At 41.1% G+C, this 25,526-nt stretch overlaps 1 protein-coding gene across 1 annotated transcript in view; it reads left to right on the forward strand.

Moving 5' to 3' along the window:
• Window positions 1-25,526, forward strand: part of LOC122791259 — a 120,761-nt gene that overhangs the window by 58,631 nt on the left and 36,604 nt on the right. The window contains exon 4 of the mRNA XM_044058931.1: window positions 3,308-3,492. Coding sequence (XP_043914866.1) covers window positions 3,308-3,492 — 185 coding nt within the window. The remainder of the gene's footprint in view (window positions 1-3,307; window positions 3,493-25,526) is intronic.

A 25,526-nucleotide genomic window follows, 5' to 3' on the forward strand; every position in this document is an offset into this window, starting at 1 on the left:
GAAAATCGTAACAATTCAGTTTTTTTGTCTCCAGAAGAGGATAAGACAACAAAGGGAAGAAATCACACCAAGGAGAGAGTACGCTAATACAATCTTGGTGTATTTTTAACCTCTGTGAAACTGAATTCACCGCTGGAGAAATGGAGATATTGTTTAGAGGTTTTTTCTTTTATTCCATCAAATTGGGCGTCCTTGACTGAAGTGATTTTAGACTGCAAATAATTTATTAGAAAACTGAATTTAAAATGTATTTATAAAGGTGTTGAATGTGTCCAAAGTGCATTTAAAAAGTGCAGTGCTGTTAATCCGCCATTAACAGGTACTTTGTCAGGTTGTGGAAAAATGTGTGAAGATGCTATTTGTAAAATGTTTATAAATAATGAATGTAATAAGAAATTTAATAACAAGTTTTTTTTTAATTTAAATAAGGAACAATCAATGGCCCTAAAAAGTCTGCTTAAATACACTGATGTTAGGTACATAAAAGCAGACAAGGGCATTTGGTTAGTTCTTATGAATAGGGCAGATTACACAAAAGCACTGCTTTTATTGTTATCGGATATTAGCAATTACAAGAAAGTGACCAAAGATTTTGTAAGAAGGAAATATATGGTTATTGATTTAACTTTATTAGACTTGTTATATCAAAGATGTGTATCTGTTGATGTTTAATTTTTTTTGAATAGCCACAGATAGGAACCCTTTTCGCGATTCCTAAAGTACATAAAGACCAAAATAGCCCACCGTGTAGACAAATTATTTCTTCTCCAAGGAATAAAACAGTGTATATTTGTAGTTTTATTAGGTACTATTCTTAATCTTGTACAGAGTAGTAAATATTTCTTAAAATTTTTGTGGCTATTTTAGACCAATTGCATAATTATGTTTTTGATGGTGAAGAAAAGTTATTCTGTACAGTGGATGTTAACACATTATACACCACAGTTGACCAAGATGAGAGGGGACTGAGTTTGTTGAAACTATTTTTAAATAAATATTGTGGTGATTTGATAGTTTTACAATCCAACATCAAATCAATCTGTGTCTTGCTAGTTGGTATTGAGCAATAATTTTTTTGAGCTTGAGTCTGGTATTTACCAACAAATATCTGGGGTCGCTATGTGGTCCAAAGTTGCCCCATTGTTTGCGAACCGTGTGATGTGTTGGTGGTAAAGTCAGTATTTAACCTCTATTCCTTCTTTTAGGTTTGTAACATTTTATCAAAGATGTATAGATTTATTTTTTTTTTTTTTGTTTGTTTTTTTTGGAAGGGTAGTAAAGATTTTGAGAAATTTATTGTAGAAGTGAATAACACTGTTAGGTGGTTAACTTTTGAAACTAGTTGTGTTGGGGTGTCAGTTAATTTTTTAGATGGTAAACTAACAGTAGATGTTGCAAGAAATAAGTTTACTTGCAACATTTATAGAAAGGAGACATTTAGCAATAATTATTTGCATTTTAGCCGTTATCACTCTGTTTAGTACAATATTTTAGGGGTCAAGTAATAAGACTGAGTAGGATAGTTAGTGAAAAAGAGAATTTTTTAGACAAAGTTGAAATATTAATTAGCATGTTTTGCACTAGGGGAAACCTTTACAACAAGTTGATGGAAGTATCTGAGGAAGTGGTAAGGTTAAGGGATGAGAGGTTTCCCCTAAGTCTTAGTACAGGATTTGTACCTAGAGTTAAAAACAGGAAAATTATGGAGGAAAAAAATGTGTCCTTCCCAGTGCCAATGAGTTTTGAGGGTAGGTTATTAAAAATGTAATAGAAGAGAATTGGAAAGTATTATTAGGAAATAAGGACCTTAGTGATGCTATAGGGGAAAGCCCCAAGTTTGTGTTTAAGAAGGCACATTAGAGCATTGTCAGGAAAATAATAAAGGGCTTCAGGTTGGATCATTAGGAACATTTCCCTGTAATAACTGCAAATTTTGCAGATTTATCTACCCAGAAATCCGCTATGAGTTTAAACATATAGATCATGTGTTTGAACCAAAAAGTAGGTGCAGTTGTAAGAGTGTAGGATTAGTGTATTTTGCTATTTGCTATTCCTGCCATTGTTTTTTTTATATTGGGAAGACAACAAGGACACTAGGTAGTCATATTGGTGAGCATATAAAGGCAATAAAGAATAATGCTATATGAACAATGCTCTAGCAAGATGCAGGTTGAATTGTGTTTTATTTTGCATGTTTTATTTTTTGGTTATTCAAAAAGTTGATTCTAGTAGTTTTGTAGACCAGTTTAATAATTATTTGGAGGTTTTAGAACTTTAGTGGCAGGTATTTTTACATGCTGATATTTATCCAGGAATAAATTAAACGATTTCAGTCAAAAGTTTAAGATGCAGTTGTATTTAGGATGAAGTTAGTCTGCTTTGGTTAATTATATAGTCATTAAGTAGTCTGAATTGTATTGTATGTTGATGATTGGATGACTGGTTTATGATGTCACTGAAACATTGTTTAAAAAGGTTGTGGTTTGTATTATTCTGAATAAGGTTCTGTAAGTAAAAGAACGAAAGTTGCTTCGTGTGTGTGGTCTTTGCCAGCAACACTCAGTAGTTTTTGGTTTACTGTTTCAGCTAGTGTTTATGATTCATTTTCATATCCCTTGTTTGTGCATCACAACACTTTAGTATGCATTCTTTTTATAACTTTTTTAGTGTACCTTCCTGCATAGAGTGATTTTAGGCTTTCCAAAACATTTTCTCTTGCTTCTCCTAATTGGTTGTCTTCCCTTTAGTTTTTTAGTGTTTAATGTTAAGGTGAGCATGGTATCCTAGAGGTGTTTTCACCAGGATATGAATGGGTACTATATTATATAATATACTGTTTTTTAGTGTCGTACTGTTTGTACATCCCTACAGCCTTTTTAACATTTTTATGCTTTTATACGTCCTGTATTTTAAGTTGTCACTGACAACTTTTTGGGTTCTCTCCTCCAATGTTTACATTTCCGCAGGTCTGCTGTTGAGGGGTCTACTGTATTATCTGTTTCTGGTAGTTATAATGTATTTTAACTCAGTATGTGGATGCATGTGTACGTACACAGTATTTGGTACTAGGGCATTGAGTTTCAATTAGTTCACCTTTTATCCTGAGTTATAGGTCCACTGCTTGCTTTTTAAGAAAGGTCTTGAGTAATGAGTACTTTTTTTCACACACATGTTGTTTCTCATTTTGTTGCTTTATTCAGACAGTGTCTGTTGCATCTTATGTTAATGTTTGAAAAGATTTTATCCTGTACTTGTCTTTACAGGAAAAAAAACGTATTTACAAGAATAGATTTTTTTTTTCTTGCAGGGTCTTGCCCAGACCTCCAAATGAGTAAAATCGAGTTAGCAGAGCAAAAGCTACTGGTGATGGCTGGCACTCCTCAATTACCTGTCCGAACCCATAGGCCACTGTGCCTTTCTGTGTCCTCTGATTCTAATGGGAGGTATAAACCACTGGAATCCCAAGGGTGGCAAAGTAATCTCAAAGCTCAGGTACGGTGCATGGCAAGCTCGTGTGCATAGTGGTGGTCTGTGAAAATGGTGTGAAGCAGAATGCTTTGTTTAATGTTTGTAGTTTTAGATTAATGTGTGGTTGTTTTTAGTCCACTTTATGGTGTGTATCGTATGCTAATGTGTGATGATCTTGGTCACTTTGTGCACCTTGTTATCTGGTCATCTGCAGGGTAGCACTCCAGCTTCATTCAGATGCTGAACTGCTCGACCTCATTTTGGGCCCTACACAGTGCCAGTGTAGTTTAGTAATTTCTTGCTTGACCATTGCCTACAGTCAGAACAGTGTGCTTTCCCTTTTCGTTTTTTAATTTCTCCAAGTCTTTTGGGTTTCACGTTGTTGCCTCACAGCAAGAGATTCTCACGTTCGATTCTCAGCTGGAGTGCGTGGAGTGCCTTCTTTGTGGAGTCTGCATCTCCTCTCCGCGGTTGGGTGGGCATTCGAAAGACATGCGTAAATGGGCGTGCCTTCGTTGAAGGTTTAATGTCGAGCTGGCACCTCGGCGTTCGTGAAAATCTACTGCCAATCATTAGCGGACCGGAGTTCCTCTGTGGCGACCCCAAACAGGGAAAAACCGAAAAACAACAATAACAAGTCTTTTAGGTTTCTAATACTATAACAGGAAGAGACCCCATTCCTAAGTATGATTAAAGTTCATGAAATTATTATTGTTTTAATCATTGATGTTAACCAGAGGTACTCTTCGCAGCACCCAGAATGTACCCAGAATTGATTCCTCCTACAATTCCTATGGATAACATTTCTAAGTAGAATTGTATATTCTTTTTTATAAGACCCGTTGCTCTTACTGCTGTTGGAACTATCTGGGTATCCTTCCCATCTTCCACATTGCCCTAGCTTTTGCCTGTATATTCTAGTATTTTATGACTTTGTGTGTCTCACTTCATGTAAGACACTGTAGTTGTTGGATGTAGCAGTTTCAATGATCAGTGCTACTTTTGTCTTCTTTTCATGGACTGCTATATCTTGTTTTCTCTCATTGAACTGTTGATAATGGGGGATGCCATGTGATATAAACTTTATCATTTTCTATAATGCTTTATGGCTCACGTTTCCAATGTTTTTCATCTACTTCAGTATTATGTTTGCACAATCCCCAATGCAGCAGTATTGCCACATTATTATGCCTTTCAGTATACAGTCCTTCTGCCATTTGTGCATCACATCCAGCAACAAGATATGTGACCGTTTCCAGTTCTGTTTTACAAAACGTGCATTTGTCTTTCTCCCGCATGGTCAGTGGACTTTGTAAACCAACATGTATGTAGTCTAATGTCCTGGGCCGCCCATATTAACCTTTCATCTTTTGCTTTAAATTCATCTCTCGTTAAACATTCCTGTGTTCGATCCTGATTGACGGGAGGTTGTTCCAAGAGTTTTCTGTACTTCAAACTATATTTATGTATTTTCTCATCTGATCTTTCACCATATATTCTTTCTTTTGTTTTTTGGCACATTCAGTTGCTGCCTGATTCATTTACTTCTGGTTCGATTTCCATTCCCACTTGCCACCAATATGCTTCTGCTAAACTAAGCAGGGAAGTCATCTTAGACTTATTCTCCTCATGTTTTAAAACTTTTACTATGTTTGGATCTTGTGAAGTCATAAGTATCTATACATGTATTGCATGTAATCAGTTTTGAGGAGGCCTATACCTCCTTCAGAACAGGGAATATATAATCTTGGTATACACTGATTTTAATAAATTATTTGAGAAGCATGAAACATTTTTCATGGTTTCCTGTCCTAACTGATCCAGTACCTTTTAGGGCCAGGTGATCACTGATTTTAATAAATTATTTGAGAAGCATGAAACATTTTTCATGGTTTCCTGTCCTAACTGATCCAGTACCTTTTAGGGCCAGGTGATCACTCCCAAACAGTAAGTTAGGACAGGAAGAGCAAATTGGTTTATAACTTGGCCTTTTTTCCTAGATGGCAAGCTCATGTACATAGTGGTGGTCTGTGAAAATGGTGTGTTTTAGTCTAAAATATTCCTCAAGTGTTATTTGCATTTGTTAATGTTTTATTGTTGATCCTTCATTAGTTCCTACCTATACACCCCTCTTGCTCAAGTTTTTGTAGCACATACCCATTAAGAAGGTTTGTGGCCTGTACTGTGGTGGCAGGACAGGTAGCTTACATCCTTCTTAGTTGAGAACTGCTGATTGAGGGCTCCGTGTCTGTTATTCTAAAAGTGTATTAGTTCTGGTTTAAGCACTTGGGCTTCAGGCCAGTTATTTTACATTAAGAAGGTTCGTGGTCTGCACTCTTGTGGGAGGAGAGGCTGGGCTCTGCCCTTCTGAGCTGGGAATTTCTGGTTAAAGGCTTATAGTGCCTGCATATTTGAACTGCTTCTTACTGAAATTGGTACATCTCGTTTGCTGTAGCATAGACTAGATCCAGGCCTGCTGAATCTAGCTTTGTTTGTATGCTTGTTATTTCCCTGAAATGCTAATTCCACCTAAAACACGGCTTTTCAGCGCTTCTGTGGATCCCTAGTGATATCTGCATTGCTTACTGTACTTATTTCCTTGTTTCACTTTAAAGAAAGTTACTGTTTGTCGTTTTTGCATTTAAGTTACCTGTAACACATTGCATTTAAGTTACCTGTAACACATTGCATTTAAGTTACCTGGCACTTGCTCACTAAAGCAATTATATAAGTCAGCACTAAAAATTAAAAGCACTACACCCTCACAAACTCCCCTTGAGTACCTTGTTCCCCATTGGCCCTTTTTTCAATTATAAAGGAATTCCCAATACTATTCTAGCATGTCCAAAGGTCAGTTGTCAATCTCCTCTCCAGTCCAGCTGGTGAATCTGGGAATCTTGAGGCAATGTTACAACTGCCTCATGTACACAGACAACCCTCTCCTCCTCCCAACAAATTCCAACACATGTGAGAGATGCAACCATATAGCCAAACTGGAGGCTAAGCTCTCTCAACTCAGTACTGGTGTAACCAGTCAGGAGGAGAAGGAAACCACACTCACTACAATTCCAGTCTCACATAGACCTACCACCACAGCAAACCAAACACATAAACACACAGAAACATACTCGGCTCTAAATAAAAATCTGCCTAAGCAGCAGAGACCTCCAAAGCAGACACCCAAGCAACCCGCTACCCCAAAACAAAACACGTGCAGCACATAGCTCACAAAGCCAGTGTGCCGAACAGTCACAGCCCTTAAGGCTAAACAACACACCTGATACACTTGTAATAGGTGACTATCGTCAGGCACACTGACGTCCCGCTCACCAGGCTGAACAAGGAGAAGGTCACGGTGAGCTGCCCGTCTGGCGCTAGGTTCCGCCACATAACACAAGCACTCGGGTCACTCCAAGGCAAATACAAATATGACTCGCATTGTCCATGCTGGTGTGAATGACCTGAGACGTACCTCCCCGGACTACATGAAAAGAGACATAGAGGAGATCTCTGAGCATGTAGCCCAGGCCGGTATGACCTTGACCTTGAGTAGCATCTTACCCTCACCAAGAATGATGCCACAATATGAAGACAAGATGATCAATTTCAACAATTAGCTTAAGTATTGGTGTCATTCATTCAAAGGGGATGCAATGCCTGTCAGCCTGGGATGACATGCTCGACAAGCTACGATGCTTCGCTAGGGACGGCTTGCACCTGTCACCCCTGGGCTTTCGGATATTGGCAAAGGCTCTTGCTACCCCCATAGTGCCTTTTTTAGGCAAGGCTCAAAAGACAAACCCACCTCCATAGGTATCACAAGGGATAAGAAACTAAGAGTAATGCTACTCAACGCCAGAAGTCTAAACCTCAAGATGCACGCACTCAAAACTCTCCTTAGCATGGAGAACATCGATATCTGTGCAGTAACAGAAACCTGGTTCAATGCTCCCGAGAGCACCCCAGCACTACCAGGTTATACCTCATACCATGCTTTTCGGCCCCAAAACATGGACCAAACCACAAAAGGAGGGGGAGTATCAATATTCGTCAAAGATACCCACACCTCCAGGTTGGTGGCACAGCATGAAGCATCAGAGACTATCCATGTGCAACTAACAGTGGGTAAAACTGCCTTCCAGTTTATAACCTGCTACAGACCACCCTCCTAAACCCAGGAACCCCACTCGGCCTTCCTGAGAACACTGGAAAATATGAAGGTCTCTCCAAACATAGACTGGGAGCATTACTCTAGCTCCCAACACCCTAGCCCAAAGGTTCCTAGAATTTATAAACTCAAATGCTATGGAACAACTTGTTACCACTCCTACAAGAGGGGAAAATATACTGGACCTGATCATCACCAACATGGGGACTCTATGCTCCAGACCAGAAGTGTATCCCTTACTGGTAAGATCAGACCATAAACTAATCTCACTGGATATTCACATCCCGACCCCCCCCCCCCAGAAAACCACAGTGAAAAACTTCTCTAAAGCAAATTTCACATTCCTTAAAACAGAGGTGGAATCCTTCAAAGCCCCCGAGCCTGTGGAAAATATGGCCCAGACCGCAGAATCCTTTATAAACGCATTCTATGAACACCTTCAGCAATGCATGGATCATTCAATCCCAAATAAAACCAAGACCCAATCCTCCAAAGGCAGACGTCCTGTCTGGTGGACCCCAGCCATAAACAAACTATACAATAGAAGGAGGAAGCTACTACATGATAGAGCAAAATCCCAAAAAGGGAAGGCATCTCTGATCAGTATTAGCAAAAAACTATGGGCACTCATAAAATTGTCTAAGGCCAGCTTTGAGAGAAAAATTGCACAGGACACTAAGGATAATCACAAGGCTTTCTTTAGTTATGTTAGGAGCCTGGGTGGGAATTACCAGATATCCTCAGAATTAGTACAAAATGACAAAAAATACACCGAACCCACAGGCATTGCCAACATCCTAGCTGACAGGTTCAGCGCAAACTTCTCCACCCCTCCCCACCAAAAGGGCAAATATCTATCCCAGCAGAGTGCTGCCCCCCTGACATCTCAGATGCTCAGGTAAGAGCCGCCCTCTCCAAAGCAAAAAACAGCATCAATGGGACCAGACTGTGTCCTGGGCTGTGTCCTACATGAACTCCAAGAAGAGCTAAACCCAAACATAAAACTACTGTTCAGTCTCAGCCTTACTACAGGATATGTACCCAAAGAGTGGCGTACAGCAACAGTGGTCCCTCTCCACAAAGGTGGTGCCTCAACGGATCCTGGAAACTTATCGCCCCATAAGCCTGACTAGCTTGGTCTGCAAAGCTATGGAAAGGATCATCATGGACCTCATAAATAAAGATATTGGGGACCTACAGACACTGGATCCTACCCAGTTCGGCTTTAAGGGCAGATCCTGCCTCTTAAACCTGGTCGATTTCTTTGAAACAGTCACCAAGGCCATTGACGAGGGGAAGGTGGTCCACACAGCCTACATGGTCCTCGCAAAAGCCTTCGATACAATACCCCACTCGGGCATTATAGATAAGCTCACCAGCTTAAATATAAACCCGTATGTCACTAGATGGGTTGCAAACTGGCTCAAGGACAGAACCCACATGGTTAGAATTGCTGGAGCCATGTCAGACTCCAAACCAGTTACAAGTGGCGTCCCACAAGGCTTAGTCCTGGGACCTCTCTTGTTCGGTATATATTTCTCTGAGGTACAGGCCAACACGGAAGGACTGTGGCTGACCAAGTTCGCAGATGACTGCAAACTGGGCGCCATAATCGACTCTCCAGCCGAGACAAGCATCGTCCAAAAGGGCCTCATAGAAACAGACAACTGGTGCCAGAGCCATGGCCTCAAGCTAAACGCCAAAAAGTGTATAGTCATCCCCTTTGGCAAAAACATAGTGCCCACAAATTACCACATAGGTGGTAATCCATTAAGTACAGAAGAAGTAATTAGGGACCTGGGGACCCAAGTTGATAGCAATCTCTCATTTGACAACCATGTGGCCAAAGTGGTTAGAAAAACATTTTATATAGCCCACTTAATCATGAAGGGATTCGCATCTAGATCAGGGGAGGTCATTGTGCCTCTTTACTCATCCCTCATCAGGCCCATAATTGAGTACAATGCCCCTTTTGGGATGTACCTTACCAGACACCTGCAGCAACTGGAAACACCCCAAAAGTACCTCACCAAGAGGATCAAAGGGCTCAAACAGATGCCATATGCTGCCTGGTTAAAGAAACTCCAGCTCTACTCAGTGGCATACTGCCTGCTCAGAGGCGATCTGTGCCTGACGTATAAAGCTATGTCCAACCCGGAATTATTGGACATGCTGCACCTCAGAAAATCCAAATCCCATCGAGCTCCGCGCTCGAGAGACTTGAACCTCAGCACTGAAATAAATAGGACATGCTGGAGGGACAGATTCATAACCCAGAGGCTCCCTTCACTCTGGAATAAAATCCCAGTCCAGGGTAGGCAGAGTCCCTCATTGACTCTCATCAAGAGGAATCTTGATGAGTGGATGGGAGATCGTAGGTTTACCCCCGGTATCACTTCTGTGTCACTGTTAGACAGAGGCGGAGTATACTAACCTCGAAAAAGGGCATAGCAAAATTAATTTAAAATGGGTGGCGAAAGCCAAATACACTCTGGCTAGGCTTATAAATGCCGTAGGGCAGATAGCCTAGTATGAACCTATGAACCTATTCCTGTCCCAGGCTGATGTTTTCTTAGTGCTGCAGCTTTCCTGCTTTAAACATTGCTTTTGCACATTTATCAAGACCAAATGACATTCTTATATCATCTGAGAAAGTTTTCCTCATCTGATGAACTGTACAGTTTTAAATCATCCACAAGAAGAAGATGAGGAGTCTCTACACTTTTTCTGGGAGCCAAATTGTAGCCTTGACCTAATCAGCTTAATGGGTTAAAGGCAGGACAGAAGGGCAATGAGTCACCCTGGAATATTCCCTTTTGAATTTTTATCCCTGGAATAGGAATTTGTCCTTTATCATGGCTCAACTGTAAATTGGTTTGAAACTTGTTTTGATGGTCGCTGTAATGTAATCGATCAGTGTAGGGTGTATCTTGTACATTTTTAAGCACTGTTTTATCCTTGAATGCGGGATGCTGTCAGATGTTTTTTTTGTAGTCTATTCATGCCATACTTGGATTCTTCCCCTTTTTTACAATCCTCCAGTATGACTTTATTTAACAACAAATGATCCTTTGTTCCATATGGCTTTCTTTTGTTACCCTTTTGTTCTGTTGCCATAATTGAGTTTTCTTCTGAATGACCGTAAACTCTCAAGGCATCAATTCCAGTGTATAGTTCAAACATCGTTTGAAGGCAAGTTATTGGTCTATAGTTTTTAGGATAGCTTGCAGGTTTGCTGTTAAGGAGGAGTATTGTTTTTCCTCTTAACCAGGTTGGTGTCTGTTCAGGATGTGCATATAAATAGTTCTTATTCAGGGCTAAATAAGATGTGAATACTTTTAACCAGAAGTTGGGTACTGCATCTGGGCCTGGGGTTTTCCATTTAGGAGCTTTTCTTAAATCTGTTTAATTTTCTGTGTCCGTTACTTCATCCCATTTCATATCCTGTACATTTGAACTCATTTATTTTACTGTTTCTATTCTTCGCTATCTTTGGAATGTTCCGCAGGATCAGGAACAGTGTGTGCTTTGTGGGCCAACTGCTGTACCCACATATCTCTGCAGTATCCTTTTTCGTGTATTTACAGACGTGATTCTGCTGGATCTTTGCATGTAGAGCAGAATCCTTGCATCTAAACCGTGAGTATTGGCCCCCTTTTTTCTCTCTTCTCTGCAGACTGTGTATGCAGTTATCAACCAGCTGGTACTGTAGATATCCTTGCGCATGGAGTCCTCAACACCTGATATCGCTCTGCAACCTTCTGCTGGTATTCCGTCCTACAGCCAGTGTTTGTCCACTGCCCCCAACCCAAGACGATAGAATTTTTAATGCATTGTTGGTAGGAAAATAGTCAAGTCTTCCATGGTGTTGCCATGCATTAAGAAATGTGCTTATTAACATTTTGCTGTTTACTTGCTGATAATATGCACCAAAAGCATACTGCTTTCTTTTCTTATTTCTTAATTTGTGTCCTACTGTTCCTTCTCAAATCAGTCCTTTGTCCAGTTAGTGATTTGTCTTCAGTCTGCTGTGTACTCTTGCATACGTACTTGTTTTGGGACGTTTCATCTTGGGTGACTGAAATTAATAATGGAAAAATCTTCTTTTTCATAGAAACAAAATTTTGCTTCTGATTTTACAATGTTTAGGCTGTTTGCAGTTAGTAAATATAGCATGGTGTTTAAGGAGGTAAAGTCAAGGTTTTGAAAATATGGTCTTCAATTTTACTAGAATTTATGTTTTTTTCAAAATTACTGGATTCCTAATGAAGTAAATCAAGACTTGTGCACTCAAACATCCAGTTGTGTGTGAAAAATGTCAGTGTATTTATTTATTTTCTGTGATTTAGTTGTGCTGGGCAGATGGTGCAAATAAGCTTGCATTGCTGTCAGTATGATAAAGGGAGTTGCAGACTGCCTTCTCAGTGATTTTTGTGGCTATTTTTGTTGTGCAGACTCCCCGATAGACACTTGCTTAACCCCCACTCAAGAATAACAAGTGTACACCCATGGTCTATAATAGTGAGTCTTGGGTGTTTACATACAATTTCAAAAATGATTTGATGGAGTTTGTGTTTAGGAAGGCAGTGCTGCTATTTTTCATTTTTTATAAGCAGGTAATGCAGTGGTTTATTTATTTATTGTCAGTTCATTCACCAGTATAACTTGTATTATGTGCATTTATTCAGTCACTTTGATGAGATCACTGAAATTGTCTTCTCATAAGCACACATAACCACACTATCAGTGAAATTATGTCCATTGCAGAGACTAAGTACTATTATTCGTCATGCAGACTTGCAGTGTGTTGACCATGTCTTCTATAATCCAAACCTCAGAATTGCCCTTGCCGTCCGCAGCATGTTGAAGACGCATGCCTGTAGATCTTTATACAAGGAAACACTCTGCCAGTCCATGAAGAAGTTATGTTTACTTGTGTACTAAGTGTGCCTTTCCTGTGATGCACAGATGTTCATAGTATTGTATTTCACTGTTGTAATAATGCTTCCTTGGGATTTCCTGCCGTGGAAGCCCTTGTTCAGCCCAAATACTGGAGACTTTTTTTCACGTAGCAACGAGCCAGCAGACGACCTCTCCTCCATTGTCAGCCGGTGCCATTTTCTCTGTTTCTTGTTGTTGGAGCATGGTACAAATCCATTGTGGTATCTGTCAGGCTGAAGTCAGAGTTTAACTGCAGTCAAGATAAGTACCATGTTGAAGAACTGTTTTCCTTAATGTATGGTTTGATGTCCATTGTTTAAAACCAGTGCTTACTTGGAGTTTGGGAAACAAATTCCTCACTGGGACTTCCACACTGTGTTGTGCCTGAAGCATGATGTGCCCAACTGCCCCCAGTGTGTGCTTAATTCTAGGACCATTAAACCTAGGGCAAAATCCATAGAAAAATATTTAGAAAACCTAGGGCAAAATACATAGAAAAATATTTAGAAAAAGAAAGGGAGCATCAGGGGCTCACGTGTATTGTGGTGTCCACCTCTCAGTCTGCAGCAGAGCTTCACCTTTGCAAGAAGGAGCGTCTGAAGCATGTTAGGGTCGTGGACAGTAGTCATTCGGTATCAGCCAGTTCATCCAGGCTTGTGACTGAAAGAGAGATACTGTCACAATCCATTCCACCAACAGTGTGTGAAACAGAGAGGCCTTTACCAAGGTGGTTGTTGGAGTCTAATAAACTGTCAATCCCCTTGACATCTGTGTGGGCTGCAGTACTTGTATTGTCGGATGAATCTAGGATTGCTGTGCAGGTCCTGGCTTCTGTTATCTCTTCTAAGACTGCTGAAGGATAAGGTGGAATTACTCATTTTGACAGAGAGCGTTTCATCTGACAGGGTGCATGCCATGGCTGCCCATGAGCGACCTCTGCCTAGTACAACCAACACCTCATCCAAAGCCAAACATGCCTCATCCTGGCCTTCTGTAATCATAGGCTACTTTGATTTTTGTCAGTTTGCACATCTGTTCTCAATAGTAGGTGCTTACCGTGGCTGTCATCCTGTCATGTAAGTTTGCATTCTCCCTTTTCTTTTAAGAAAGATGCCTTCCAAACAATGCCCTCCATAGCCACCCTCACTGATTGACTCTGCATGGAGAATCTGCATGGAGAACCTTGCTGATATCACATTGGGATCAGCTGACTCCATTACCTAGTCAACACAAATGAGAAAGGCATACAGAGAGAGGATTTTTATGTCTAATTTTTGATTTTACTGTTACACAATGTTGGTAAATCCAGTCTTCAAACCTTTCATTTTGTGTTTCTTTTATGCAGAAACAAATTTGAGGACTGTTTTCATTTCACTGTCACACAAGTGCTTCACATGCAGCACAAACCATAACTCTTACTGGTCTCTGATTTTGCCTGATGTCATTGAATATAACCTTTCATCAGTCTATGACTTTTTGCAAAATTCCCCTGATTTTGCCTCATATTTTTGCCCTGTCCATCATTTGTAAAGCTTTCAGTTTTCTAGTAAATTGAGGATTACAGTCTAGCTAGATCAGCTAGATGTTGGAGTTTCATAGTTTATAATTCGTTTTGTCCAGAAAGTGCATGCTGATGCATAACCTGTTCCATTGATAAGTGGACATACTGCTGTCAGCCTGTATGCACCATTAATGTGAAACTGACAAACCAAGGAAAGAGACCCAACCTACTAGTGCAGGAATGATCCAGCTTTACATCATGAAAGTGAAGTGAATGTGAATACAGGAAGAATGCTGCCTTATGTCAGTGGAGAGCCAAAGTTTGTGAGCAGGAAATAACTGTAAAATACCAAGTACATTTGATTTGATTACGACTGGTGCGTGATGTTTTGACCCCACTGAAATGGCAAAGCAAGAAAAAAATAAGCCACAGATATTTTGACATAAAGAAGAAAAAATGTTATATACTGCTCATGCAGCCACATAGTGACTGAGAAAATGTCAAAGATTACCTCAAAAAAAGAAAGGAAAAAAAGTCATGAGGATATTAACTATTTAAAACATTTGCATTTGAAATACATGTAATAGTAATATTAATGTTAATTTAAAATAATGTTTGTAATGTTAAATGATACTGATTTTAAAGTTGTTAAACTGTTACTAGTTTAATTATATTTGCAAATTAAAATAAAATGTTAAAAAAATAACATTTACATATAAAAAAGTTAAATTAATTCCAGTGAAAAAAAATCATGATTAATCATAATTAATGTTAAGCAATTAAATGCATTTATAAAACTTTAAAAACTTTTTTTTTATATAATTGGGGTCAAATAGTCTGGGGTCAAACTGTCTACTAGTTATTCCCATAGACAATAAATGTAAATTTAAATGTGAAAGTGTATACAGTTGCATTGGGTTCAAATCGTTAAGATTCCATCACAACAGCTATTCCAGAGCAAGCCCCCTGCTACAGAATTTAGTGATTCTTTTTACGTCGATGAAGTTGGCATATGTAGACTGAATTGTGCCTCAGCTTCACCACCTGAGGATTTCACCTTTGTGGAAACACTCCGTAAGATGAGGGAGTTCTTTAAATGGGAGGCTTAGGATTAACCCCCCCCCCAATCTAAGAAAAGGGTTAGAGAATTTTTTTGGCTTCCTGAAGACAAACCTGTGACCATTCCTCCTCCACAAGTAGCTTATTAAGAACCATGTGGTAGACCCTGAGGTGGTAAGGGAGAAAAAGGTAGTGACTTTAAGAAACCCTTGCCGACTGAAAAAGAGGGTAGGAAACTCTCCTTGGCCAGATGAGAGATGAATTAAAAAGATGGAGGAGGGAGCTCTTTAAGGAATTTAGAAATCTGTAACACCTGCTCTCAGGTTGCAAAACTTTATTTGCACAGTGGTTTTGATGCTTTGCTGCTTCTAGGTCTGTCTGCTCGGTTAAGGGAGCTGGACCATAATGAGCATGTTAAATCCAAAATCTTGGATGCTCCCTTTGTTAAGGATTTTCTTTTTGGACTAAGCCATTTTTTGGAAACGCTGGAATATAAGGCTAAATCACTGCAGACTATGAAGGATTTCTTGCAGGTTCAGCTACAGAGGCTCAGTAGGAACTATCCTACCAAGCCCTGTTCCTTTCCTGCCTCAGCCTAGGCAAAGAGGAAGGAGGACCAGGAGAGACTAATAGCAGAGCCCACACAGGAGATGACGTGAAGAGCAAAGTACCAGGTCTTCCTGAGCTTAACTTTAGGGGCCAGCAGGGACAGCTATGACTCAGCCAGGCACATTGCTGTTCCCCTACTTCCAAGCTTCACCCTAACTCTCCCCTCTCAACCCTCCTTCAAGACTAGGAGGCTGGCTTTCCCTGTTCCTAAACAAGTGGCTGCACGTTACCTAAGGCAATAAGATCAGGATACAAAATTCAGTCTGCTTATTCCCTTGGTATACAGGCATCCCACCTGGATAATTGGCTTATTCAGGTACAATGCATAAAAGAACTGGAAGCATTTCTGCTCCTAACCAGATGCGATTTCTCAAGCGTGAGTTTCATCCACAATCTAAAAACATCAAATCTTACCCTCTCTTTGAGGATATTTTTTAGGACCTTCTTGGACACTGTCCAGCAGATGGCCTTCCTCCCACAAGCAAAGGCAGTCTACTTGACACAAAACTTCCAATTTGCACTACTTCAGTTGTCTGTGACTGCCAAAACTGTCAAGGCCCTAGGATACATGGTCTCCTGCATTCTAATGATTCGCCTTGACAGACTGAACTTGAGGAATATCCACTGATATCCGAAACAAACTGTGGTGTCAGCACCAACGCCCTTTGTACCACAAAATAAAACTTCTCCTGTGCTTGAGAACAGAAGTTCATTGGTGGCTAGAAGCTTGCCTTCAAAAGAAGGGAGTCCCTTTCTAGTTCAGACCAGACTATTAGTACATGACCTTAAATGCCTCATACACAGCATGGTGTCCGCTCAGTCCAGAGTCTTCGGGGAACTTACTATTCGTCAGACACTCGTCAATCAAAAGAAAATGATGATGGTATCAAGGGCATGAATGCATTCAAAAAATTGTGGAAACCTGGAGCCCTTTTGATAACAGACATTACCAATGTTATGTAGCACCTAAACCAAATAAAATGAGACCCACTCTTTTTATCCTTGTGGTGCGTAGCAGTGCAGTTATGGGGTGCAGCTCAGGAAATGGTATTACAGCTTATTGAATACTGCTTGCTTGGAGAAGATAATCTGGCAGATCACCTGAGCAGGATGATAGCAAGCCTGCCTGAGTGGATGTTGAACAGGAAAATTTTCAAAACACATAAAGATGGGGTGTGCCAGATGTTTAGTTACCTGCTCTTTTTTTACACGCAAAAAGATTGTCAAAGACATTAAGGCATTGATAATGTAAGCTTCCTTCTTCCCTCAGACTGATCTGTTTTTGTATGCTTTCCCTCCCATCTTTCCCTCATGCCTTTCATCCCAAATTTGATTAAGTCCGGGGAAAAAGGGCTAAAGGTGATCCTAATTGCCTCCGTTTGGCCAAGGCAGCATTGGTAGTCAGGAGCTGTAGCTACTTCTACAGTAGGTTGATCTTTGGTCACAGACCATGGGAGTCTCCATTCACCTCAGCTTGAACAACCAAAGGCTAACAGCATGGATGATCCGATCCTTACCTCGCAATGAAATTCCTTACAGAAAGACATCTTAGTAATTCTAAAAAAAGGCTAGAAAACCTATTGTAAGTAAATTGTACATGTCAAAATAGAAAGGATTCTGTATATGTACCAGACAAAGGGTCAAAAACCTTTTAACACCGCTACCCTTGGTATTCCCACTTGGCTGATTTTTTTTCTAAAAGGCCTTTCTTGTCCAATTAAGATTCATGCCTCTGCCTTCCCATGACCCCCCATCTTTTTTCCAGCTCTCTAACTAGACATTTCCTCAGAGACATCATCTACCTCAGCCGCTTGAGAAGAGCTTCTGCTCCATTCTGGGACCTTAATTTTGTCTTTGGGAAGCTTCCTGTCCCACCTTTTCAACTGACAGGCTCTGTAGGTGTGAAGTTCTTAAGTTGGAAAACTACTTGGATAATCACCACAGCAGACGAATTTCTGAGCTGCAAACTCATTAAGTGCCCAGATCCCTTCCTCTGGTTTCACTTTGACAGGGTATCCCTCAAGACCAGCCTGTTCTTTATGCTCAAGGTTGTCCTAGCGATGTCACTGATTTAAATCATTCATCTTCCTGTTTTCTTTTATATTACTTGCACAGGACAAAAAAAATGCAGAAAATCAGACTGGTTATTTGTGGTCTTTGCATCCAACAAATCTGGCAGTCCAGTTAACAAGCAAACCATCTCCAAATTGATTTGATATTTTATCAAATTTTGCTGCAAACATCATGGGAGAACAGGTGGCACAACATGTTGGGAGACGTCCCACTAAAGCTGCAGCAGCTGCTGCTGCCTTCTGCAGAGGTATATCTACCAATGAAATCCTGGAGGCAGCAATGTAGTCTTCTGTTCACAACTTTACCAAACACTAAATGTTCCTCTTTTTCTAGCGCTAGATCAGGGTTTGCATCTGCAATAATACAAGGCCTCCTAGCTTTACCTTGATTCTTCCCCAACTTTATCTTTGGGAATCTTCCCAAAGAATTATTACTGCAGCAGTGAAATGTGTTGAACATAATACAGTTGTCTACTTACCATAAATGCAGATGTTCAAGTGTTTTCACTGTTGTAGTAGTCTCCCCATTCCCCTCTTGCTTTGGGTTGGAGAGTGCACCCTTTTCTCTTTCTCTTATCCCTTAGATGTTCTTTGTGTTTCACCGTTGCAGTCATTACATTTGGGTAATCTGCTGGCAGGTTGCCCTCAGTCGGCCTCATTAACAAAGTCTTGGGTCCTGCCTCGGTTGCTGTCCCTTTTTCCATGACATCAGGGGTGTAAAACATGCAGCTAACACCAGTACATCAGTCTTTCTTGCCACGCGGTGCCCGAAGCAGAAGCAGTTCGCAAGTGCCGGTCGGCCGACTCCTGAAATTTTCATTTTCGAGTTTCAGAACCGAAGTCTTCAACTAAAAGCTAAGTACCCCGTTGGGGAAACTTTTTCTTGCTCCTTAATCGGTAACAATTGTATTACTTGTGGGAAGCAAATACCTCATAAGGACTTCATTTGTACTGTATTCCTTGCCTAGGCCCTGACCACAACGTGCCTTGCTGTCGGTTTTGTGCTAAATTTAATCAGTGCACTATTAAACGTCGGTATATTTTTGCTTCTAAATATTTTGGCTCGAGATTTAACTATCTAGGAATGTCGTTGGCTAGCAATCCGACTACCGGAATACCTAAAAAAACGCAAAGACAGACAGACTGTCGAGGTCCAAAACTGACGATGAAGCTTCTCCTAAGCCAGTCGCCGGTACTCAGTGAGGCGCTTTTGCAGCCCCTGATACCCACTACTTTTGATTCGCAGGCCTCTACTGAGACCCATTCGGAGTCCGGTATGCTGTGAGATACTTTAAGTATTGAACCCGCAGATGTCTCTACCTTAGATGGGTCCGGAGCCGCTGAGCAGGCACCGGCTTCTGAGGGTGTTTTCAGGACTAAAGATTTGTATATTAAACCGACACCATCTTCAAAACTAGGACCAAAAGCTACTTCTGTGTCTAAAAAAATGACGCTTGGGCCACGTGTACAGGCCCCAATGCCTAAAAAACAAATTATCAAAATGGCCGAGGATTTAATTACCTTGATCAGGGGTACCCATCCCCATCCTGCTAAAAGGCCTAGGCAAGGCACTGACTATGAATCTTCAGATCACGTTTCTATTTCTTCTGATTCCTCTTATGATCAGGAATTATCTATTCCCACCTATGTGGACTCTGATGCAGAAGATTCCATCCCTTCTGCTTCTCCTCCTGAGGATTTTTCTTTTGGGGAAACTTTGCATACCTTAAGGGAACACTTTCACTGGGAGAGTCAGGATTTCTCAGAATCTAAAAAGAGACTTAGGGATTTCCTTCTTCCTCAGCATAAGCCTTTGGTTATACCTCCTGTTCTAGACATTGTTGATGTTTTAGTCCACTATGACTCCTGATTCCCTGCCTCCGGCTCCTAGTAAGCCAGACAGATATTACAGGGTTTCTGACTCCCAGTAATTCCTCTTTAAAAACCCTACTGCTGACTCTGAAACCATTTCTCAGGGTCCCAAGGGTGTTAAGGGTTCTACTGCTAAAAATCCTACCCCTTCTGATAGAGATTCCAGGGTGCTGGATAGATGGGGTAAGAATGTTTACACGTCTGCAACCTTGGCAATCAGGGCTTTAAACTGTCAATTTCATATGCTTAAAAATATCAGCATCATGTCATGGGTTTACTGAAGCAGAAAATGATGTTGATTTCTGACTGTGTGAAAAATAAGAGTTGCAGGATTTATTGCATTCAGCTGAACAGGTTGGAAAACATACTTTGCAATGTGGTTTTGATTCCTTGGAGGCCTCTTGCAGGGCTGCTGTAACTGGATCTGTGATAAGAAGGCATGCTTGGCTCAAGGAGCAAAATCTGCCTGTCCATGTTAAAGCAAAACTGTTGGATGCTCCTTTACAACAGGACAGTCTATTTGGTAATAAGGCTGAAGAAGTTTTGAAAAAGATGGAAGATAAAGCAAAATCTATGCAAACTGTGAAAGATTTCCTACAAGTGCAGCCATCCAGGTTCAGTAGGCACTGGCTAGCTAAGAACTGGTCCTTTCCAGTACCCACAAGAGCCGCTCAGGTCAAACCCAGACATTCCAAAGGCTCCCGTTTTCAGTCACAAGGAACTTGTAGAACAAAGCAATGGAGTGCCTCCACCTCCAAATCTGGAAGTAACAAGGCACCTTCCTGTGGTAAACAGCCTCAATGACTTTTCACTGCAATCACAAAGCACTTGTCTTTTGGCCGCCCCTTTGGGGGGAAAACTGGCACTTCATGCACGAAACTGGAAACTGATTACCCAGGACAAATGGGTTTTAAATATAGTATCCCAGGGATACAGATTTCATTTCCACACGTTGCCAATCCCAAACGGATGGCCAGATCTGCCTCCAAATCAGTGGGCAGAGGCCCAGAAACTAGTTATGTCCCTCATGAATATGGGGGCTATTCAACCAGTACCAGAAAAGGAAAAGGGACAAGGTTTTTATTCAATACTTTTCCTGGTACCCAGAAAGACAAATCATGGCGTCCAATTCTGGACTTATCCATTCTAAATACATTTCTGGACATTCCAAAATTCAAGATGCTAACTCTCCAACAGTTACTACCTATGCTAGGCAAGGATGCCTTGTTGGTAACTCTAGACTTTCAAGAGGCTGACCTGCATATCTCAATCAGGGAATCTTGCAGAAGATACCTCCACTTCAAAGCAGGCTATTTGCACTATCAGTTCTCTGTGCTGCCCTTTGGCTTATCTACTGTGCCCAGGGTATTCACAATTGCATTTTGCAGGCAAAGAAATATTCAAATTTATCCATACCTGGATGATTGTCTAATTCAGGCAGAAAACAAGGACACTCTTCTAAAACATCTGGCGTTTGTAAAAAGGCTTCTAACTTGTCTAGGGTACACCATAAACGAAAATCACAACTGGTACCCTCTCAAATAATTACATTCCTGGGTGCAAGCTTGAATATAACTGCCCAGATGACTTACCCTGCACCAGAAAAACAAATTCAGTTGACTTGCTTCAAAACAGGTGGTCACAAAAACCCAGCTATCTGCAAGACAAATTCTGCAGGTCTTGGGGTTCATGGCTTCCTGCATTCTTATAATTCCATATGCAAGACTGCATATGAGGAAACTTCAGTGATACCTAAAAAGCTTATGGAGTCAACATTGTCACAGCCTGGAAACAATGATTCCTATCATTCCTTGCCTGCAACTAGAGTTCCTATGGTGGGCAGAGGCCTGCCACCAAAACTAGGGACTGTCACTTCATTCCACCCCCTGCCACCCAAACCCTGACTACAGACGCATCAGATTATGCTTGGGGGGCTCATCTGGCAGGGAGATGCATTCAGGGCCAATGGAGCCCAAATCAAATGCACCTACATATCAATCAGAAAGAGATGCTAGCTGTACATAATGCTCTGACAGCCTTCAAGGACTATCTTCATCCAGGACAACTACTGATAAAGACAGACAACACCACAGTCATGTGGTACGTAAACAAGCAGGGGGGTACCCATTCCTACCCCCTTTGCAGACTAGCCATGGCATTGTGGAACACTGCCTTGACTTATCAAATACATCTACAAGCTCAATTCCTGACAGGAAAGCAAAATACTCTGGCAGACGAACTAAGCAGAAATCTTATGGACCCACACGAATGGAAACTGGATCCACAAATCTTCAGCATGTTGACGCACAAATGGGTAGTCCAGACATAGTTTTGCGGAGAGGCAAAAAGATCTATCAGCTGGACAAATTCTGCACAAGAATCCATCACAAAAAAGCTTGGAAAGTGGATGCTCTGTCCTTCAGCTGTAAAAACCTATCCGTCTATGCCTTTTCCCCCTCTGCCTCTGCTCTCCAAGGTCTTACTAAAAGTCAGACAGGAAAAAACAAAAATGATTCTGATTGCTCCAGACTGGCCTCACCAACACTGGTACCTGCTCCTACTCGATATGTCATACCTTCCTCCTTGGTACCTGCCTCAGACACTTTACCTACTGTCTCAGCAGAACTATCAAATTCTGCACACTTTGCTCCAAACTCTGAATCTTGCAGCATGGCTAATCAACTAATTTCACCAGTTACATCTCTCAGCAAACCTGTGATGGATGTCATTTTGGAGGCTAGAAGGCCTAGTACTAGAAACTCTTATGCTGACAAATGGAAAAGATTCTGTGCCTGGAATCAGGCACAAGGAATAAGCACAGCAATGCCCAATATTCCTCAAATTCTGCAATACTTAACTGAGATGCTTCACAAGGGCCAGGGCCTATCTTTTTCTTCCATAAAAAAATCCATGCCTCTGCCATTTCAGCTCATTACAACACAGAGCCTCCCCTCTTTTCTCATCCTCTGCTAAAGCAGTACCTCAGAGGGGCCAAAAATTTAAGACCTCACAGGAGAGCACCAACTCCTGCATGGGACCTCAATATTGTTTTGGAAAAACTTTCTCTAGCTCCTTTTGAGAAAGCTGCTACTGCAGACATAAAATTTCTCTCTTGGAAAACAACTTTTCTTATAGCAGTCACTTCAGCTAGAAGGACTTCCGAGCTACAGGCTCTCATGGCAGTGGAGCCTTTCATTATTTTTTACCCACACAGGGTGGCTCTCAGGACTAATCCATCCTTTATGCCTAAAGTGGTATCTAGTATGGCTCTTAATCAGACCATTCATCTGCCAACTTTCTTCCCAAATCCACAGAACAAGGGTGAGCAGGTTCTGCATTCGTTGGATGTACATAGACAACTAAGATTCTATTTAAACAGGACAAAATCTCTAAGAAAATCTGAACAATTACTGGTGGCATTTGCGGCAGGGGCAGAGGGAAAGGCTATTTCAAAGCAGACTATTTCCAAATGGATAAGCCATTGTATTTGTTTTTGCTATATGCACCATGGTAAACCTGTCCCCAAGGGGATCGGATCTCATTCCACCAGGGCTGCATTTACTTCTGCAACCTTTCTCAGAGGGGTTGCTACCAGGGACATTCTAGAAGCTGCTACCTGGAGCTCAGTTCATACATTCACCAACCATTACCATTTACCTCTCTTCTCTAAATCTAGAGCAGGCTTTGCCACTGCTGTCCTGCAGGGCCTTATAGCTGCTCCTAATGCTGTATAAATCCATCCTCCCAACCATAGCTTTGGGATTCTACCCAAATGTAATGACTGCAACAGTGAAACACGAAGAACATAGTACAGTTGTGTACACTTACCATAAATGTAGATGTTTGAGTGTATTCACTGTTGCAGTCCTGGTTACACTCTCTCCAGCCCCCTCTTTTTTTTTCTCTGCCTATATCTCTCATTTCTGTTACTATCTTTAAAAGCCTCTTTGGTGTGTGTGCTTTTGTTTGGTGGTATATGTTTTGTGTTTTTTATTCTCCATACATATATATATGTTGTTGTCTTTCGGCTTTTCCCAGTTAGGAGTTGCCACAGCAGAACTCCAGTCCACTAATGATTGGCAGTAGATTTTCACGAACGTCGAGGTGCCAGCTCGACGTTCATCCTTCAACAAAGGCACGCCCATTTACGCATGTCTTTCCAACACCCACTCAACCGCGGGGAGGACATGCAGACTCCACACAGAAGGCACTCCCTGCACTCCAGCCAAGAATCGAACGGGAGAACCTCTTGCTGTGAGGCAACAACACTACCACTGCACCACCGCGGACGTATTATATATTTTGTTCCCTATTTGGAGGGCACCTGATATCTGGAGCAAGAAAAACTGATGTAATGGCATCGGCTGCTTGTTTTATACCCCTGATGACCTGACGTCATGGAAGAAGGGACAGCAACTGAAGCAGGACCCAAGACTTTGTTAATCAGGCCGACTGAGGGCAACCTGCCAGCAGATTACCCAAATGTAATGAAGGCAACCGTGAATACACTCTAACATCTACATTTATGGTAAGTGTGCACAACTGTACTTTCCTTCCTCCTCCTCCTCCATCTTTCTCATTTTCAGATCCCTTTCCCTTTTCTGGGGACAGTATGGGTGTTTTGGGTTCCTGTCATAAAGTATGGGGATTGTAGGGTGCTTGTCCTGGTTGGAGGCAAGAAATACCTGAGAAAATGGCTCTGGCTGATGATCCTTCCACCCTGATGTTTTTATATCAAGGGGGTAGTGTGTGCTGACCACTTAGGAGGAGGAAAAAGTCTTTGATATCTGGACTGGCTAAGGGCTCCATCAGCAGGAATCCCAAGGAGTTTTTTTTTTTTTTTTGCAACAGTGAAGATACTCTTGTCTCTACTTACCACAAACGTATATCTTAAATGTACTTTCAACTTTAGTCATGTCTCATTTGAACCCACAGACGGTCATATTGTACCTAATAAAAGTTTCTGATGTGCAGAAATGTGTCTTTACCACACAGTTGAGTTGGCTAATGGGTATACTGGGATTTTCATGGCATCTTTCGTCTTTTGTAGTTGCTTTCTTTCCTGTATGGCCTTTATGATTTAAATAAAAAATAAATGCAGTTACCTTAAATGAGTAATCTATTGCTCTTTTTGGTATATGTCTGAACTCTTTAACACTGCTTGCAGTGCATTATTAATGACCACCTTCATGGCCAAGTTACATAATGTCCATTAAAGTACCGTTCTTAGTTTTAAATTGACTCTGAAATTGTCGCCTAACATTTCAGCATTGATTACATTAGGTCTCTAAATGTCTGTATTTGCTTGGGTGGGTCTTTCCCCCATACCTGGCATAGATGATACCTGTTTGTAGGTGATGCACGCAAGTGGTGTGTGTGCCACTGTGATGTCCCAGAGCTGTCAGCAAAAGCAAGATCAAAGTAAAATGTTCAGTGTCCTATTTTTGGGATTTGCTAGTTAACTTGAAGACATTCAACTAGATGTCTTCATTTCTTTTATTTGTCCTTCAGTAAGGAAAGACCTGAGGTTTTAGTTGAGCAAGTTCCTTTTCCTGTTCTAGTTCATTTTGCCTTTGCTTAGCTGCAGGAACATTTGCTAATAATTTCTATCTTTGTGTACCCAAGTAACTACAGCTCCAGGTATTCCTGTATCTGTACATTTTCATCATTGGGGACTGACATAATGGTTATGCTGTTTTTTGTCACAGACACTGGGAGCAGGGTTTGATTCTCATCTTTGATTACTTTCTGGTTATTGGTTAGGAATGTAATAGTCTGCAGACTTTTTGCGTAGTATCTACGTGTAAACCTATAGTTAACTGTTCCATGATGCTGT

This window comes from Protopterus annectens, chromosome 17.part0 (genome assembly GCF_019279795.1).
Source record: "Protopterus annectens isolate FY-2018-M chromosome 17.part0, PAN1.0, whole genome shotgun sequence".
NCBI classification, from domain to species: Eukaryota; Metazoa; Chordata; order Ceratodontiformes; family Protopteridae; genus Protopterus; species Protopterus annectens.